This window comes from Martes martes (assembly GCF_963455335.1).
Source record: "Martes martes genome assembly, chromosome: 3".
In the NCBI taxonomy this organism is placed as follows: domain Eukaryota; kingdom Metazoa; phylum Chordata; class Mammalia; order Carnivora; family Mustelidae; genus Martes; species Martes martes.
The window spans coordinates 52,810,621-52,829,707 of NC_137890.1; the positions used below are offsets into that span (position 1 = coordinate 52,810,621).

At 40.4% G+C, this 19,087-nt stretch overlaps 1 protein-coding gene across 2 annotated transcripts in view; it reads left to right on the forward strand.

Moving 5' to 3' along the window:
• DGKH (diacylglycerol kinase eta) overlaps window positions 1–19,087 on the forward strand; it is a 164,997-nt gene that overhangs the window by 69,083 nt on the left and 76,827 nt on the right. For both annotated transcript variants that reach the window (XM_080799853.1, XM_080799854.1), the window contains exons 2-3: window positions 2,735–2,845; window positions 5,552–5,632. In XM_080799853.1, coding sequence (XP_080655979.1) covers window positions 2,735–2,845; window positions 5,552–5,632 — 192 coding nt within the window. The remainder of the gene's footprint in view (window positions 1–2,734; window positions 2,846–5,551; window positions 5,633–19,087) is intronic.

Here is a 19,087-nt window from a genome sequence, read left to right on the forward strand (position 1 = left end):
TTCAGTACTTTGTGTTTATAGTATTTTAATATTTTATAGTATTTCAGTACTTTGTGTTTAAAAATGACACCTCTCCCCCTGGGGTGACACCAGATACAACGCCACTCCCCACTTCCCTTTTTCTCGGTCTCTCGAGTCTAGTTGCTCAAGCCAACAGCTTAGACTTTTCCTCGGTCCTTCTCCTCTCTCTTCCTGATGCTTGTCAGGAAGCCCAGTGGATTCTGCCTCCGAAATAACATCTCAAATTGCTCTACTTCTCTCTAACTCAGTGACACCACAGCCTATGCTCGAGCCCTTGGGGTGTCCCTCCCCTGGACATTTCCCCATTCTCGCTCTCTGCTTCAAACATTTCACTAGCTTTTTGCACTTACGATAAAAAAGCGAGCTCCCCATCGTGGCTGCCTCTCCTGGCTCTTTTCTTCCTTGACCTAATCTCTTGACGCTCTCCTTCTGCCCCAGCTGTTATTTGCCCTCACAGTGGCCTGCAAACACTTTTACTTTTTTCTTCCAAGAAGCTCTTAGAGTTTGGTGCCTGGCAAATACTCCACGAACTTAATAGCATAATGATATCATAATAATAACACTTTCTGCCATTTATTGAATGTTTTCTGTAACCCAGACAGTGTGCTAAGTGCTCTCCAGCCATTACCGTATAATTAAATTAGATGCAACAAGCTTGTGAAGTTGGTATTATTATTCCTGTATTTCAGGAGAGGAAACTGGGACAGATTGCTGAAGCAACTCGCCCTATTTTCAGTGTGTGGTGGAGTCTGGCTTGAAGTCTGTCTGTCTGACTCCAAATCGAGCTCTTCGGTATGAAGTTGCAAAAATATTTTGTTAGCGTTAAAAATTTACAATTCCTGGAAGACAGTCTCAGAGCAAGCTATGGGGAAACTCTCACTGACATTGAAAGTAAACGTTAATATAATTTGACTACCTTATTGGTGACAACACATTTTTCCCAATATTTAAGCCTTGTTCATAATAGAAGATGGCATAGTGTAGAAATTGGGAATAAACTCTGGAGTCAATCAGACGTGAGTTTGCTGCTCTTCATTCATACAGATCTGAATTTCATGTATGCTAGATAATGCTTTTGGCACTTGAGATCATCAGTGGGCAATCCAGTGGGATGGATTTAAAATTTTGGTTCTATGAGCTGTTTCTGTCCTGGAAGCTCACCATCGCATTTGGGAATTCAGTATAAATGTGACCCCTCTTGGACCCCATCCCAAAGGGATCCATTTGAGTCAGTCCCGTGACATGTCTCCTAAGGACAATCTCAGAGGAAGACCTGTATGTTTAGTTTGCCATAAGTGTAGTTGCCTTCTTCCTTCCTTGCTTCTTTCCTGCCAATTAAAACAAAATGTTGAATTTAATTTTATTAGAATTTAATTTTATTAGACACAATAAACCCAAGTCTATTCTAATAGGGGTGGCACAATAAACATAATAAACATGCATATTACATTATACATTGGAAGAGGAAAGTAAGACTTTTGTGTGAGGGAGTAAATAAGATGAGGGGAAATTTGGAGATCACATTGTGGTATTAAGTAAGAAGTCAGTGAGGTGCACCGAGAAGGTCAAAGACTTGAAGGAGGCGAAGGAGTCAGTCAGATGGGTGTCCAAGGGAAGAGCAGCCCAGGAGGAGAGGGTGGGTCGTGTCCAGACCTAAGAAGAGCATGCACTTGAAAGAGCACTTGAAAGCAAAGCACCGTGTGGACAGTCAGGACAAAGGGAGGGAGAGATGCTGCATGAGACCAGGGGGTTCTACATACCTTGTTCATAATGAAATGAACTTCATACATGAAGCACTCAGCAGAGGGTCTGGCCCAGAATCACAGAGCCCCTGCCTCCCTTCTCCAGTCACATCTCCTGCCGCTCCCTCACTGCAAACCCTACCCTGCATTTATAATGAATTTCTTTGGAGAGTCCCCAAATATGCATGCTGTTTTAAACCTTTCTACTTTTGCATGCACCTAAAATAGGCTTCTCACTCCCTTGTCATTCTGATAAATGCCTTGTAGACCCACCCCAGGGGAGTCTCCTCTGGGAAGACTTCTTTGCCTCCCTGTGACAGAGCTGATGCTTCCTTCTCTGGACCACCATGCTTAGTGCTTTGACTACGTTTGTTACAATAACACATAGCTAAGGTTGACATTTAATGAGCACTTACTGTATGCCATGCGATAAGTCCTTTCTCTGCTTTTGATGTATTCCTCATAATAAACCTATAAGGTATGTCACAGAGTCATCCCCATTTTCCAGATGAAAAATAAAGGCATGAGGAAGTTCAATAACTTGCCTAAGATCATCCAGCCACTAAGTGGTGGCATCAAGAGGTCAACAGAAGGTTTCTGGCTCCAGAGCCCATGGTCTTAATCATTACATTATATTGCCTCCCTATGTTTTCCACCATTATTGAATACTTCCTATATACAAGGCAGGGTACACGTCATGTGGAATCGTATTAGTTTGGTGCACGTGCCTCCCTTATTACTTGTGACTACTTGAAGGGCAGAGAACCATGTCAGATTTACCTTTGTTCATGAGGCTTTGCGCATGCACTCCCTTGGTTGGACAGAAAGAAGAAGACAATTTCTTGTGTAATTTCTAGGACCTGGGAAATGATGATATATAAAATATCGCTGGGAGTGTGTCATTAATTCTGAATTTTATTTGGTTCTGAATTTCATTTTAATCATGTTGTTGGACTTCTGTTTCTCCCCAGACCAGTATTAAAGAGGGACAGCTGTTGAAGCAAACCAGTTCCTTCCAAAGGTGGAAAAAGCGTTACTTCAAACTTCGAGGCCGCACTCTTTATTATGCAAAGGACTCAAAGGTAATTTGGAAGAATATTACTCGCAAGCGCTTGAGGTTGTGGATGGATTAAAAGTTTCAGTTCTATGAGCTTTTTGTCTTGGTGCTCACTAGAGGTTTACTGTTCTGCGAATTCGGTATGCATGTGATCCGGCTTGGACCAAATCCCAAGGGAGTCTATTTAAGTCCATTTCATGGTGTCCATGGAGGATGATCTTCTGGGAAGGTTTTAGCGTGGTATTCTTTCTTCCCTTCCTCTTTCCTTACAATTAAAGTAAAACATTAAATGTAACTTTATTAAATGTAATAAGTGAAAATTTTGAGTTTCCCCTCTCTACCTTTTGCCTTCTACATCTTTTCCTGGCCATGAGAGAGAGCGATTTGCTAGAGTTGCTAAGAAGCTGTCCTCTGGTTTCAGATGAGGGGTTGTATCCTACTTCCAGCACATTCCACTGGAGTGGCTGCGGGCAGCTTGTGTTGCACTGAGTAGGCTTCAATGAGATAACGCACATGGTACCTGACACAAAACAATCACTCAGTTATGCTAGCAGTTGAGAATAAAAACCATAGTGAAGTAAAATCAAGGCTTTAAATAATTTTTATGTAACAGTTGAAGAAACTAAGAATGATGTGGCTTGGGAAGAAAACAATTAATAATGATGAGCTTCCATTTAAGACTGATATCTTAGTGTTCCTTCAAAAGTAAACATTAAGATTTCTGGCTACTGTAGCAGTTGAATAATTGATAATTTCCCTACTTAAAAAAAAATGTATGTCCCTGATATAATTAGTAGAGTTATACGCTGGGAGGTAAAATCAGATATGCAAACAAACGTAATTCTTAGTTTATGCCGCTGTACAAGTAATAACCAAATAAAGTAATCTCATTTGAAAAGTCGTTATGATCAAGGTTGTCCCTGATCTGGCTCCATGCTGCCTTTCTACATTTGTCTCTCGGCAGCACCGACCACTTGATAGCCGTGGCCTTGCCCCATGTTTACCATCTGCAAATGACCTTTCCCTCCATCTCCACTTGATGAAATTCCCTGTTTTCCTTAAGATCCCCTCAAAAAGTCTTTATTCCATCATTCACAAGAGCAAGAGTTTGAATGTTTTCTGCAGGGGAAATGATCCGTGACTTTCCATAGCATTCTGTAGTATTTCTTCCCTTGCATTTTCAAGAGACCATCTTATATTACAATTAGTCATTATCTGTTTCTTCTCCTGTGCTACATTAAAAATTCTTTCTGGTTGGGGAACAAGTCTGATAGTCATATTGGTGGGAGTGAAGTGAACTTGCATATGCCCCAACCCCACCAGGGATCTTGAGGGTGGTGTGGAAGTTATCAGACAAGGGACCCTTTTTCTTTCTTTTTTTTTGGTAAATTTATTTTTATTTAATTTTTATTTAAATTCGATTTAGTTAACGTATGCTATGTTATCAGTTTCAGAGGTAGAATTTAGTGATTCATCAGTTGCATATAACATCCAATGGTCATTATAAGTGCTCTTCTTAATGTCCATCACTCAATTAACCCGTCCTGCCACCCACCTCCCCGGTAGCAACCCTCAGGTTGTTTCCTATAGTTAAGAGTCTCTTATGGTTTGTCTTCCTTTCTGATTTCATCTTATTTTATTTTTCCTTCCCTTCCCCTATGTTCATTTGTTTGGTTTCTTAATTTCCACATATAAATAAAATCATATGGTATTTGTCTTTCTTTGACTTGTTTCACTTAGCGTAATACCCTCTAATTCCATCCACGTCATTGCAAAAGGTAAGATTTCATTCTTTTTGATGGCTGAGTAACGTTCCATGGTATGTGTGTGTATACACAACACATCTTCTTTTTCCATTCATCTGTCACTGGACATCTGCACTCTTTCCATAGTTTGGCTGTTGTGGACATTGCTGCTGTAAACAGTAGGATGCATGTGGAAGGGGCCCCTTTTCTGGAGTTTCTAGAGGTGCTTTGTTACCCCTGCCTTGCTGCGAAAACATCGAATGAGTGTGAACAATGACCAAATGACTGACAGTGGGAAGGATACATTTATTTAGTAGAATTTTCTAATCTCTAAGTTGAACATTGTTAAAGATTCCCTTTCTGTGGAGTTTTTATCATGGGAAACTTTTTGATTGAAACCACTTTTAAGAGTACGAACGAAACACCATTTTATATTTGCAGAGCACATTCACCTTCTCATTCAAACCCATTTGTAGATGAGGAAAATAAGTCTCAGAAAGTTTAGTAACTCACCACGATCTGTGCCAGGACTGGTTCTCATTTCTCACTTAGCAGATGTGGGAATGATGATGTTGCCTCTGCCTTCCTGGCAAAGTTGTTCTAGGCTGTTGCCTCTCAAGCGGTATAACTGTGTGTGTGTGAGCGTGTGCACACATGTTTACGCACGCGCATGTGCCCAACACACTGAGGAGGCTCCCGTAGATTATGCTTCTAGAGAGCAGGGAGCATTTTGCATTGAAACTCTGTGCCGTGGGGTTCTTTGAAGACCTTTTCAGTTTGGGATTTATGAGTTAGTTGTACTTTGTGGTTTTGCTCTTCCTAAGAAGATGTTACAGAGACTCACTAACGACATTTTCTTCATTTTCTATTCCTAATTCCTGACGTGGCTTCAGAGTCATGTCCTGATTGGAAAAAAAAGAAAAAATTATTGACGGGCATTGAGTTAGGTTTTCATTTAATGTGTTTGTGTTCTTTTTCATTAACAGTCTCTGATATTCGATGAAGTTGACCTCTCAGATGCCAGTGTAGCTGAAGCAAGCACAAAAAATGCGAACAACAGTTTTACGGTATGGTTATATTCTGCTGACTTCCTTCTCAAAAGTAACAGAAGGACCTTTCCTAAGTGTGTACAGAGTGTCCTCTTCAGTTACCAACCCTGTGTCGACTTACACGTGTTGGAGTTCCCGCCGACACGGTAGACTTGATAAGTATGTTGTATACCCAGTACTGTTCACGATTGTTTGGGTCAAGAAGCCAACATATCAAATGTATTTTCTAAAAATATTTACAACATTTTCCACTTTAGGCCTTTTAATTTTAGTGCTTTAAAATTGTCACCTCTTTTAAATTTAATACTTGAACGAATTCCATTGTTTGGGAATATTCAAGAAGTGTCTCTTACCTTCAATCTTAAAATAATGTTTTCCCTTCTCTTCTACTTTTCTCTGTTGCTGGGGTTCAGGTCTTCCTTTAGTCTCATATAAAGTGATTCATTTGATGGTTACTTAAGAGGTATCCTCTGTTCCAGTTGATTCTTTTCCAGTTACAAATCACACTGCTGGAAAGACCTCACTGGCTCACTCTTGCCTGTCAAGTTACATCTGCAGCACCATCCTTGAGTCTTGTGAAATCATACCTCGGCATTCTAGTGTTACTGAGACCGTTCATCCTCTTGCACTCCACTGGTCCATCATTTCTGTCCATGCCCGGGATTTTCCCATTCCCCCTGGCTTGACTCATTTCTCCTCTATCTCTGGCTGTTGAAATTCTACCAGCTCTTCAAAGCCAGTCTCAGATATCTCATTCTTCTCCTACTTCTTTCGTTCAAAAAATACGATTTGAATCCCCACCATGGGCTAGGCACTTGCGCTAAGCACAAGAGATTCGGAGATGAATAAACAGATTGTTACTTCTCTCAAAATATTCAGAGTTCAGTGAAGTTCCTCCGGGGTAGTTTTTATAACCTCATATTCCTAGGTCCTCTAAGATGACTTGCTCCTGCTATGTTGTTGCCCCCATCCACACTCCCAGTCCCTGTTCGAGAAGCCAGCACTGCTGACAGTGGTGCGCTGTGTCCCATCTCCCAGGCTTGCCAGGGCAGGGAAGACAGACAGATAAACGTAGAGCAGTGCCGTGATAGAGGTAAGCGCTGGTCTGGTCGGGGTGGGGGGTGGAGTGGGGGAGGAAGCAAATGCATTCAGATTTAGCCATATGGATTTACTGGCACGTGGGATAATCCTTGATGTCCCTCCCACCTCTCCAGGGAGCTTTTTGTTTGAGGAGAGGAAAGCCAAGAATAGAATCCTGGGAAAATGTTAAAATTTAAAGTTTGACTAATCAAGACAGAGCATTCTGAAGTATAGAAGGAGTCTTGGGAGGCGATGATGTTAGGAAAAGCCTGTGGAAGATAGTTTAAGGACGGAAGTTGTTAAACATCAAATACTGTAGAGAGATCAAGTCAAAGAAGAAATGAGAAGCGTCTGTGGAATTTGTTAACTTGGAGGTCATTGGGTCACATTGACTGGAGTGACTTCGGGGAGGTGGGGTTGGTGTGAATTAGGCTGCCCTGAAGAGCAGGTGGGAAGGCAGAGAAGCCGGGGTGGATTGCTTCTTTGAAAAGCTTGGCTGTTAGGAGGAGGACAAGTATGATATTCAGGCTTCAAGAGAGTTTTGTTGTTGTTGCTGTTCTTTGGATCTGTTTTTAAAACTGGTTTTGAGTGTGTCTGTATGAAGAGAGGAAAAAATCGTTGGACTCAAAAGTTGAAGCGACAGGAGAGAGAGGGGAGAATGGATGGAGCATGGGAGCCAGAGAGCATCTAGAGATAAGCACTGACCAGGAGACAGAAAGTTTATGGAGGTAGGTGTGTGCAGGAAGCCTGTTTATTCCAAACCCAGATACTACTGTTCTCTCAGTGAAATTGAAGCTGAGGTCATCTGCTATGAGTCAGAGTTTATTTGGGTTTGGAGTAGTTTCTGTAGAGAATGAGAGTTGAAACTGAACAGGGACCTGGAGTAGATTATGAGGTAGTAGTCTAGCAAAGATGGAGATCAGGTTTACTAATGTACCTCATTCCTATGCCTTTCACATTTTTTTTTTTTTTAAGATGGAGAGAGGAAACAACAGCTAAATTGATCCAGGGTTGATGGTTTATAGGGCTTATTGGACAGAAAGACAAAGGCATTTTTGGATATTCGAGGGATCAATAAGTCATCCATCTTCCCCTTTGTGTTACAAGTTCTTGAGATAAAATGTAAGGAGTGAGGGACAGCTTATTTGTGGCTGAACAAGATCCAACAACCTCTAAATTCAGAGCTTCTGATAAATTGTTGGAGGCCTAATCAGAGTTTCTGATCAATTGTTGCTTCCTTTTCCTTCCTTACAAATGAAGGTGGGGTAGGCTGATGAACCACTTGCCTTCCCTAGGGAGTGATCCATAGTCCTCTCCCCTCTGTGGAGACTCATGGGGGAGTGGGCAATAAGGGTTTCCCCTTGACAGGGATCTAGAATTTAGTCTGAAAGAGGATTCCAAAATTGAAGATTTGAAGGATAGAACAATTTCAGATGAAGACCAGGTCTAAGGTATTACTGTAGATAAAAGTAAAAGGAAGTGAAAAGCTTGGATTTGAGAGAAGTTATTCAAATCCTTTGTAGAACTCTTTCTTAGACCTCCATGTACATTCATTCTCTCCTATAGTGCCTTTCTTATTAGAGAACTCACTATGTTCTGGGGCACCTAGGTGGTTCAGTGGGTTAAAGCCTTTGCCTTTGGCTCAGGTCATGATCCCAGGGTCCTGGGATTGAGCCCCACGTTGGGCTCTGCTCAGCAGAGAGCCTGCTTCCTCCTCTCTCTCTGCCTGCCTCTCTGCCTACTTGTGCTGTCTGTGAAATAAATAAATAAAATCTTTAAAAAAAAAAAAAAGAACTCACTATGTTCTGCCTTGTACTTAATTAGATACTTACGTTTATTATAATCTCCTTGAGGACAGAAGACTCTGTCATATCGTTTTACCTCAGAGTACCTTATCCATATTTGTTGATTTAATTAATAAGATGAAAGTTTATTTTACACATGAGAAGACTTCTTGTTGAAATATTTTCAAGAGATTTATCCACTCAACCAGATGTTATTTCTGAAGTTTGTTGGACTAGAAATGTGGAGACTAAAATATTAGGCAGATTGCTTAGAGTTTTACAGCAAATGAGTTTGATAGAACTTTCTAGGGCATACAATAGAATATAAGGGATAGGTTTTCAACCAGTAATGCACAATCTTCCCTATCTTTAAATATTTAAATATCCTACCTTTCTGGATTGCATTGACTGCTGTTGATACTGTTATTTTGGCTAGTTCATGTCAAAGGTTAATGGTATAGTTTAGTGGTATTACGACTGGAAAATACGGGAATGGCCATATTCAACTTTGCTACAGCTATGCCTTGAAGTCCCTGAGGATGATATATTGACAGAGGACAATAGTGAATGGAAAATCTGGGATTAGCAAATGGAAAATAGAAAAGCTATGCTTTGCCTGAAAACCCAGTCCCAAACTCTCTAGTAAAATGGTTTCAGGAGAGCTCGGCAGAAACTGACTTCACATGGGATGTTACTCTGCATTGTGTCCACCGCATTCTGTCAGAATGAGTGAGTAACTCAGGTTGGCTGAGCTTCAAGGAAGGGGATAGAGACACCATGAGGGTCGCATCAAAGGATCTATGGACGTGGTTCAGACCTACCTACTCAGTGGTTACTTTTCCTTCCTTGTACAGTCCTGTGCTCTCATCCCTGCAGTTAATAATTATCTTGTTGTTTTGGTTGTCAAAAATCACCTTGGGTACATATTAGTTTTCTATTGCTTTGTGACAAATTACCACAAACTTAGTGACTTAAAAACAATACCCATTTGTTATTTGACTGTTTCTGTTGGTCACACAGCATAACTGGGTTCTTCTCCTCCAGATCTCACAGTGTTGAAATAAACAGATTTTTAAATATAGATAGATATGTATACACATACTACCCCCCCACATCCATGCATATTTAATTACCTTGCATGAGGTGAATTTTGACCTCTGTTGGAGTTTTGGGTTTTAAAGGTGTCTTCTACAACAGGCACCCCTGATGGCACCAACAAGACACTGAAAGCATTTTCCGTGCATTAGGTGTCAGTGGTGTGATCAGGGAATGGAAAAGGACAACCCCTGACAGCCTAGTTGGTATTTTATAAGCCTTCAGGATTCATTAATGTTCATCCCTAATTTATGAGTGGTTTATGCTCTCCCATAGCATTGTCTATGATTGTGGCATCTATAATACATTACTAATTTTTTTCTTCATTTTTTGAATTGTGCATTTCCTTTTTTATTTTACTGATTTCTGCATGATGTTCTGGAGTTCTGTTTTTCACATCAACATTTTTATCTTTAACACACCTCTGTGCTGTAGGCAAATGTGTTCTTCTATTAGACTGGAGAAAAGAATTGATTTTTTTCCCCTTGGTCACACTGACGCGCCCTTTGGAAGGGTCCCAGCCCTCCTGATGCTTAATCCAGGGCTCTTCCTTTTCACACAGTGTTCTTTCCATCTGGTTAGTCTTTGCCTCTGTTGGGTCCCTCTTCTCACATCCGCTTGCTCTCTTTGTCTCTTTCTCACTCATCGTGATGTGTACATCCCAGCTTTTTGTGACTTAGTCAGTTGCAGACCTTATACCACAAAGTGAAGTCAAATAGCATGGGTTTTTGTGCTGCTTTGGCCCTCTCTAGCTACGTGCCTTTGGACTAATTCGTTAACCCCTGTGAATCCATGTTCTCTGTAACTGAGGATAGTAGTGGAACCTGTCCCATAGGGTTGTGAGGATTTTAGGGCACTATAATTCCCTAGCACCTGTGATGAGCACATAGAGTTTAGTAAGTGCTAATGGCTGTTATTATCCTGAGGTTATCACCCTGCCTGCTCCCTTCACAGGTGATAGTCTGTTGTCAATTCCTAGTAAGTTGGGGGATTTTAAAGAAGAATATAGGTGAACTTCATCTTGAGAAAACTGTTCACCCTGCCTCTCTTTCAGAGGTGTGGTGAAGATTTATTTCCACTTTTATCTCATATTAATAGATGTTATTAGAAAAAGCCACCCTTCTGTGATGAATGAAATGTTGATCATATCTTTTTTTTTTTCTTAGGGGGAGGAGAGGGGAGGGTCAAGCCTTGAGGCCAGTGCTCCACCCTGGCCCCTCCTGCTGGCCCGACTCCCGGCCTTCTTTTTTTTTTTTTTTTTTTTTTATGAAGAGCTTTTTTATTGAATGGAGAGTCGTCACAATCACCATGGCATACGTTAGATTTTCAAAATATGCTGTTCAAATATTGTTTTCTTTAAATTTTAATGACAAGTAGGCTCAATCTTAAGTACATAGTCATCATTTTTTTTTTAAGATTTTTTATTTATTTACTTGACAGACAGAAATCACAAGCAGGCAGAGGCAAGCAGAGAGAGGAGGAAGCAGGCTCCCCCCTGAGCAGAGAGCCTGACGTGGGGCTTGATCCCAGGACCCTGGGATCATGACCTGAGCCAAAGGCAGAGGCTTTAACCCACTGAGCCACCCAGGTGCCCCCATAGTCATCATTTTTAAAGAAAGTATTGTATTGACACTGTCAGAACTTTTTATGGAAGTTTGTAAACAAAGCAATTTTTATTTTTAACTAGAAAGAAATATAGAGGTAATTTATTTGGCTTATTTAACTACTCTTCACTTTTGTTTTTTTAAGATTTTATTTATTTGACAGAGAGAGAGATCATAAGCAGGCAGAGAGAGAGGGAAGCAGGGTCCCTGCTGAGCAGAGAGCCTGATGCGGGGCTCGATCCCAGGACCCTGGGATCATGACCTGAACCAAAGGCAGAGGCTCAACCCACTGAGCCACCCAGGTGCCCCTTACCCTTCACATTTTTAATGAGTGATCTACGAGTGTACTTGGAATCTCACAGTGACTGCACACCCACGCTGGCTTACTCGACTGTGTGAAACACGGATACCACGTGGTAGCACTTATTTTTAGAGCTTGCTGAGCACTGGAACAGAGTCATTTTAGTTCAGGGTCACTTGCCGCAGCAGACACGACTGAAAGTTGATTAGCATTTGAGTTGATTCCTCCAGTGAAGTTTCAAAAAATATGCATAAAAACAAGAAAATAAAGAGAACATCCGGCACCTGAAATGCTGAAAATTATACATTCATAGTACAGTTGAAATGAATGGGCTGTGTTTTAATGGGAGGGGGGAAAATGTTCTTTTTTTCTTTTTTTTTAAGATTTTATTTATTTATTTGACAGACAGAGGTCACAAGTAGGCAGAGAGGTAGGGAGAGAGAGAGGGGTAACCAGGCTCCCCACTAAGCAGAGAGGCCGATGCAGGGCTCAATCCCAGGACCCCGAGATCATGACCTGAGCCAAAGGCAGAGGCTTAACCCACTGAGCCACCCAGGCACCCCGGGGGAAAATGTTCTTAAAGACCTCCTTTCTTTAATGTGTACTATCTGTTTATTTTGTTTTTTCCTTAGCTTCCTCTCTGTTATTATAATTCGGTTTATCTTCTCTCTTAAGAGAAATACCACATCCTTTGAACCTAAGTGTCAGTTTACTTATATCCATTAGTATTTCAATCTTTAGTTACAAAGGAAGGGGCGAGATGTTATTTTCTCCTCATTTGTCAATGCACATCATGAAACAGGTGTTTAGGTAATCATCTAAATAAATAACCCCTTAGATAAATAAATTGCCTATTTTGATGGTAATATTTATTGTAACTATTATGTACCTCTTCTAAATGCTGATCATTCATTCTTTATATCAGTCCTGTAAGATAGGTACTATCATGCTCTCCGTTTTGTAGATGAGAGATCTGAAAAAGAGAAGTTAACACCTAACACATGTACTAACTAGAATCTGAACCCATCAGGGTCGTCTGACCACAGTCTGTACTCTTGACCTCTCTGCTATCCTACCTCCTTATTGTGGACCTTTAAGTCAGTATGGTCCACATAGTTTTCCTCTAATTGTTCATTATGTTTCAGTTGTCTTTTCTCCCCCAAGTCCATCACAGAATCTTGTCTTCTATTACCAGGTACGTAGTTAGCCCTGCTGGTCCTACTGCCAATTTAGAATACTACATTTTATTTGGGACCCTGTATTTTTAATTGAAATGTTGATAAAGAGCTCACAGATGATGGTAACCAATATTATACAAAGATCTGGGAAGTCATGGGATTGACACTAGAGGCCACTTTTTTATCTTCAAGATTTGGGGAAATGTGACATCTTTTTACTATTTGAGGGATTATCATGCATAAGAGGTGGTTGACAGGTTCTGTGTTACTTCGGGATGCAGGACAAAGATTCACAGTTGAATTCACAGAGGGACAATTTTAGCTCTGCGTAAAAGAGAGCTTTCTAACTTGAGTCATCTGATAGAACAGGCCTTTTGTGATGTAATAGCTCTCTCCATTATTAGAAATTTCAAGTCCTCTCATTCCCTATGAACTGGAAAAGGCTTTCAAGAACAGAGTTCTCAGAGCAGACTCAGGCTCATGCTGAAATGAATTTCTCAAGGTTGGATGGCTAACAGCTATGCACAGCTAGTGTGGAATTTGGGGCTCCCAGCTCTTGGGGTTTACTGAGAGTAGGCGAGGAGGAGTGGATTTAGAGATTCCCTGGCCCTTTCCACACACACTGTCATTCTACCGCACAGCAAGAGCTAAGTGACCATCCTTTGAGATGCTGTTGGAGAGATCTTTGCGTGGTGTGTGTGTATGTGGGAGGGAGTGAGGGGAGGTGGCGGAGACTGAAATTTCCTTGCAGACGCAGACTATCTTCCTCACCACTGGATCCCCAGGGCTAACACAAGACCTGGTACAGAGGGGAAAGACAATAAATATTTGTCAAACGCATGAAAGAACATGTCTTGTTGAATGAATGAATGTAAACTCTAGTGTTCCTTTGGGAGAAATTTGTCATTTCAAGATTCTGCTAGAGAGCATGGTTTCCTAATTTCCCCCAGTGAGGTTGGATTATAATATACCCATAAATACTTGTATCCTAGTTGAACTCTTTATGTCGTGACTCAGGTGATTTTTTAATCAACAACGAGTCTTACAAACATGATTTTTGCTGTGATTAATGGTTGCGGTGGTCTCCTAATTATTCCATGCCTGATCTTGGCAGACCACAGATTTTTTATGTCTATGTTGGCTTAACTATTTTATGGCACTCGAAAATCATACCACATTAATGCAATTTGAGTGGCTGTTTTGCTTCTTAAAATTGACTTATATGCAGTTCAGATGGCTTTATTCGATGAAAGCTGATAATTTATAAGTGGAGTTTGAAATTGGCATTCCTTTTTTCTCTGACTTGGACATCAGGCTTTTAGAAATGAAATAGCTGATCATTGTTTCCGTAGGTATATCATGTTTATCTTTTCATTGAATGGTATAGCATCTTTTCCAAGAGTACAACCCAGAGAAACACTTCTTAATGTTATGATGAGCTTCCTCAGACCAAAGTCCTAGGAAACAAACCATTGGACCTTTTGTGGTTAGACTAAAATCTTGAGGTGCTCTATTTGCTAGGCTTATAACGTAAGAAAAACCATCAAGACAAATCGGCTAATCCTTCTCCCTTTGGGGACCTTTGTAGGAATTTAGAGTTGTTGTTTTGTACAAGTGAAGTGTTGCTCATCAAAAATGTCTTAGGTTGTACAAGCCTTTTCAGGATGGATAAAAGCATGTCCACCAGTAAGGATTGGCAGAGCTGGACTTCAATGTGCTGCTTAAAAAGAAAGATTTTAACCTGAGGTTAAATACAGTATGACCAAGATAGGCACTTCACAGGTTAGGTTGTAAAAAGAGGTTTTTTTTTTTAAGTCCTTGGTTTCATCAGTGCCTTCACTGCCCATATTAATCCAGCGTTTGCAGAGATAGTGAAAAGTACTGTTTATGTGTGCCAAAACATACGTACAAGGCTACTTACCCATTGTAATAGCATGAGATTGGAAATAACCTAAATGTGCAAGTTAGAGACTGGTTGAAATGAAATATGAACTATTTCACATAGTACAATGTTAAACCACCATGAAAAAGAAGGAATCAGCTCTGTATATAATAATACACACTGAACTCCAAATTGTATTCAGTGTGAAAAGCCAGATGTGGAACAGTGTGCATGTATAAAATGTTACTCAGTGTTTTTTACTCTGTGTGGGGTTGGGGGTGGGGGGTTGAGTGTATGGGCCCACAGTCATGCATTTAAACCCTGAAAGATCACATATTTGTTGTATATGCAGAGAATATCTCTGAAGAGATACAGATAAGCTGACAGATACTTGCCTTTAGGAGGGAGCCTTGGTAGCTGGGGGGCAGACTTGGGAGGGAGATGTACTTTTCATCCTAAATACATTTAAAATTTTTTTGTTTGTGTCACAAATGCTCATTCCTTATTCAAAGAAAATTCTAAATGCTAAATGGGAGCCCTTTCTGGCAACTTCCTATCAGATGCATTTGACAAGAGTGATGGACTTAGCAGGAAGCCCAAGTTGGACACTGCTACAGTATCCAAGGGAACTATTATAAGGGTGTATCAGACCATCTGTAATGGGAGGGAAGGAAGTAATACATGAGGGAATTGTGGGAAAGACTGGAAAGGTGTGGCTAACAGGAAGGGAGAAGAGAGAGGAGGAAGCTAATGTAGAGTTGTTGAATTTGGGAGGATTGCTATATAAATGATGCCTTTAATTAAGGGTAGAAAATGAGAATACAAGTAGATTTATTGGTAGTGAAAAAAAGACATTGTGAACTAGACACTGAATTTGAAATGATAGTAAGATACCCTAGTAATGTCTAGGAGGCGATTGAGAGATGCTTTAAAAATCTATTAAAATGGCTTAAAGGATTCCTTTAGTGTCATTTCATGGCTCTTTTTTAAGTTTCTAGCATATTCAGATGCCTTCTGTATTCCTTAAGTATGATCATGGTGTAATGGAAAATTTAGGTTTTAGAAATGTTTTAGTTTTGTGGTGACTGGTATAAACAAGATAATTGTTTTGTTTTGAACTTTCCCATTACATATGTGTTCTGTACAAAGCAATTTACGGTTATAAACCAATAGAGCTTGTGCCAAGGGAATGAGGCTAATGCTTTGTTCCAATCTCTGGTACATTTTGAAAATATTAAATGAGTGGTAAAACTTATGCTGTGTCCATTAACTAATACTCACTGCTAATTTACAGTAAGAGTGTATGTGGCAGCCTACATAAATCATTTCTAAAATCACTGTGATCCTTGTCATTACAATTAATACTAAAAAAACCCCTCTCATTTTCCTGTGTACAATGTACAAATAAGATACTATATATGATTATGCATATGACATGTGTATGTATATCATACTATATATGATAATATATATGATTATATATATCCTGTCAATATTTTGTTTTCTAATGGTTCCTGGTTTGCAGAGACCTGAGTTAGCACATTTATTATTGTTGTTGTTATTATTATTAATTTACTAGCACCTTTTCTTGCTCATCTTTAAAGTATATACAAGTATATGTAGGATTTAAATACAACTGTACAGTTGCCTTGATTCTTTTTAAGAGGAGAAAATGTGAGCAGCATGTGAAGGTTTTTCTGCCTATTCTTGTAGGGTAATGTCAGTAAATTCTTTACTATGCCTTCATTCTCTAGTAGATGGCTAGGAAGGCAGGCAGAATTTAGTTTCAAATCCTACGGGTGCTTTGTGACCTCCGGCAAATGACAAACCTTTCTGAGCCTTAGGTTCCTCCAGTGTAAAACGGGTCGCTACATTTGGGGTTGTGTAGATGCCATAAGATCTTGTGCCTTCTATAAATCTTACTTATCTTCTATAAATAATATATTTTATGTTTAGCACACACAGGTCCTGGCCTGTTAAAATTACTCCGTAAGTGGTAATTCTTACTATTTTGGACTTGGAAGCTATTTCCATTCCAGATGTGAAAGCTGGAGTTGTCCAGACTTCTCCCTCATTGTCACACCTCACAACCACATAGTCACCAAATCCCATTAATTCTGTCTCCAAAAAACTATTGACTCTTTTTTGTGTGTCTTCTCTGCCCACATCTTCATGTCATGGTCTCATACACAGCAGCCCACTGCTGCCATAACCTCATGGCCTGTCAGGCCGTTTCCAAAGGTTCATGAATCTTCCTCTGGGTATCAGTTGGTTAAGTGTCAGACTCTTGATTTCAGTCCAGGCCGTGATCTCTGGGCCCGGGATCAAGCCCCTCAATGGGCTTTGTGGGGAGTCTGCCTAGGGATTCTGTCCCTCTCCCTTTACCCCTCCTTATTCTCTCTCTCTCTCTCAAACAAATAAATCTTTAAAAAAAAGAAGAGTCTTCTCCCTTGGGACCCAACCACCAAGCTGACCCTCTGTACAACTGCCAGCCTCTGTCTAGAACGTGTGATTCCTGGCTCTTCCTGGCTGAAAACCAGTTAATGTGTGCTCTGTCACTGTAAGCTTCAGATCCATTCCCCTTAGCATGATGAAGGGTCTTCTGTGATTACCTCTCTGGCTTTGCCTTGTTACACCCTTGGTGGCCTTCGTATGCTACTCACAATACCCGGCCCTTATCTTGACATTTCCTCCTTATGGCTTTGTATGCCCCTTTGTTTGCAGGATCCCTTCCTCCTCTCCCTTCTCCCTGGCTCCCTCCCCACAGAAATCTCCCCTCCCCCAAATCTCACTTGCCTCTCACCCTTACTTGCTTGAATATCACTTCCCAGAAAGCTTTCCCTGACTTTTGACCTTGGTTGGCTTCCTTTCACTGCATTCTAGGAGCTCCCTGGGTGCTGACAAGTAAATACAGGTCCAGATCTTGAAGGAGCTTGGAAGCTAAGCTGAGTGGGGTTGGAAGATGGCAGGAACCTACTGTACTGGAATTAGGTTTACTTATCTGTGTTCCTCATTGAACTGCAGGCTCCATGAGTACAAGGACTGGGTCTTTCCTCTCTGCGTCCCTGAGTTGCCACGTTGCTTGGCATAAAATAAGGCACTCTCTGTGTTTTCTAGTGAATGAATGAAAATTTGGTGTTGGAGTCAAAGAGTGTCCGTTTTAAACTATCGCAATAGGTATCATGATGTTGTAGCTCATTTACCCAGTCGTCGTTGCCCATCACTTAAGATTAATATGCTCTGCGCTAGAATTGTGCTTGGCCTTTGCAGTACAGTTGTGAAACAGACACAAAGTGGGCAGACCCCGAAAAGGATCAAATGCTAATATGTAAGTGGACAGAAGTACTGTTGAGGTAAGAATAGCAGATTGTGGTGGAAAGTCAAAGTGGAAAACTTCTTACACGAGGTTATCAGAGAAAGCGAACTGCTTTTCAAACACTTGGGCGCTGAACTTGAAGGGAAGCTTGAAAACTTCCCAAGTGAACTGCGTAGAATAATGCAGCTGATTTGTGTAGACTACCTTTCAGTTCTGAATTCTTCTATGTACTTTCGGTGGTTGTGAAATACGCTTGCTTTATATTGGCAGTCTAAATATTCATGGATTTTGGTCTGCTGTTAAAAGTCCTGATTAGTAATTTTTAGGCTTTTTTAAAAATACCAATTTTGGGGGTGCCTGGGTGGCTCAGTTGGTTAAGCATCTGCCTTCAGCTCAGGTCATGATCCCAGCGTCCTGGGATTGAGCCCCACGTTGGGCTCCCTGCTCCGCGGGGAGTCTGCTTCTCTTTCCCCTGTTTTTGTGCTCTTGCCCCCTTTCTCTCTCTCCCTCTCAAGTAAGTAAGTAAAATCTTTTTTAAAAAATACCAATTTTGGTGAACCACGTATGTTTTTAGTCATAGGGCATAGTTATAGCTATATTACATATATAGTAAATTGAAATTATAGCTTAATTATTTTAAAAATTTTTACATACAATATTACTTTGTTATTGCTAATCTGCAACATTCTTATCTTAATGCTTTTGTTTCATCTTGACAAAATTGTTTTTGCTGGCAGTTGATTTCTTAGAGCTACACATACCATATATGTGTAAGGTTCTGGGGTCCACATAAAGGCAGCTGAGAAACAGGCCCAGCTTGTCTGGTGTAACAGGGAAAAAAAGTGTGATTTGAAACCAGAAGACCTGACTGTGTACTCTGATTCTCCTACTTACCGAGTTTGCTTTTACTTATCAAGTGGGCCAGTTATATGAAAGATTAAATGAGATAATACATGTGATCTTACTGACAGCAAAGCACTTTGAAAGTATGAGATACTGCGGGAGTAATTATTCTGCTTAATTATCAACCTTAGAGGCCCCTAAGCATCCTGTTTTTCAAGATCTTCACTATTAATTATTTGGAAGAAATGTCTTTGATATCCATGGATAGTCATTAAGATATGAATATAGTAAGAAAATAGAGGACCATGTCATTGATTTACCAGTTCACTTTTACAATAACAAAAGTTACAATTTTGTATTATATCTATGATATGGGGGTGGTAGGCTGAA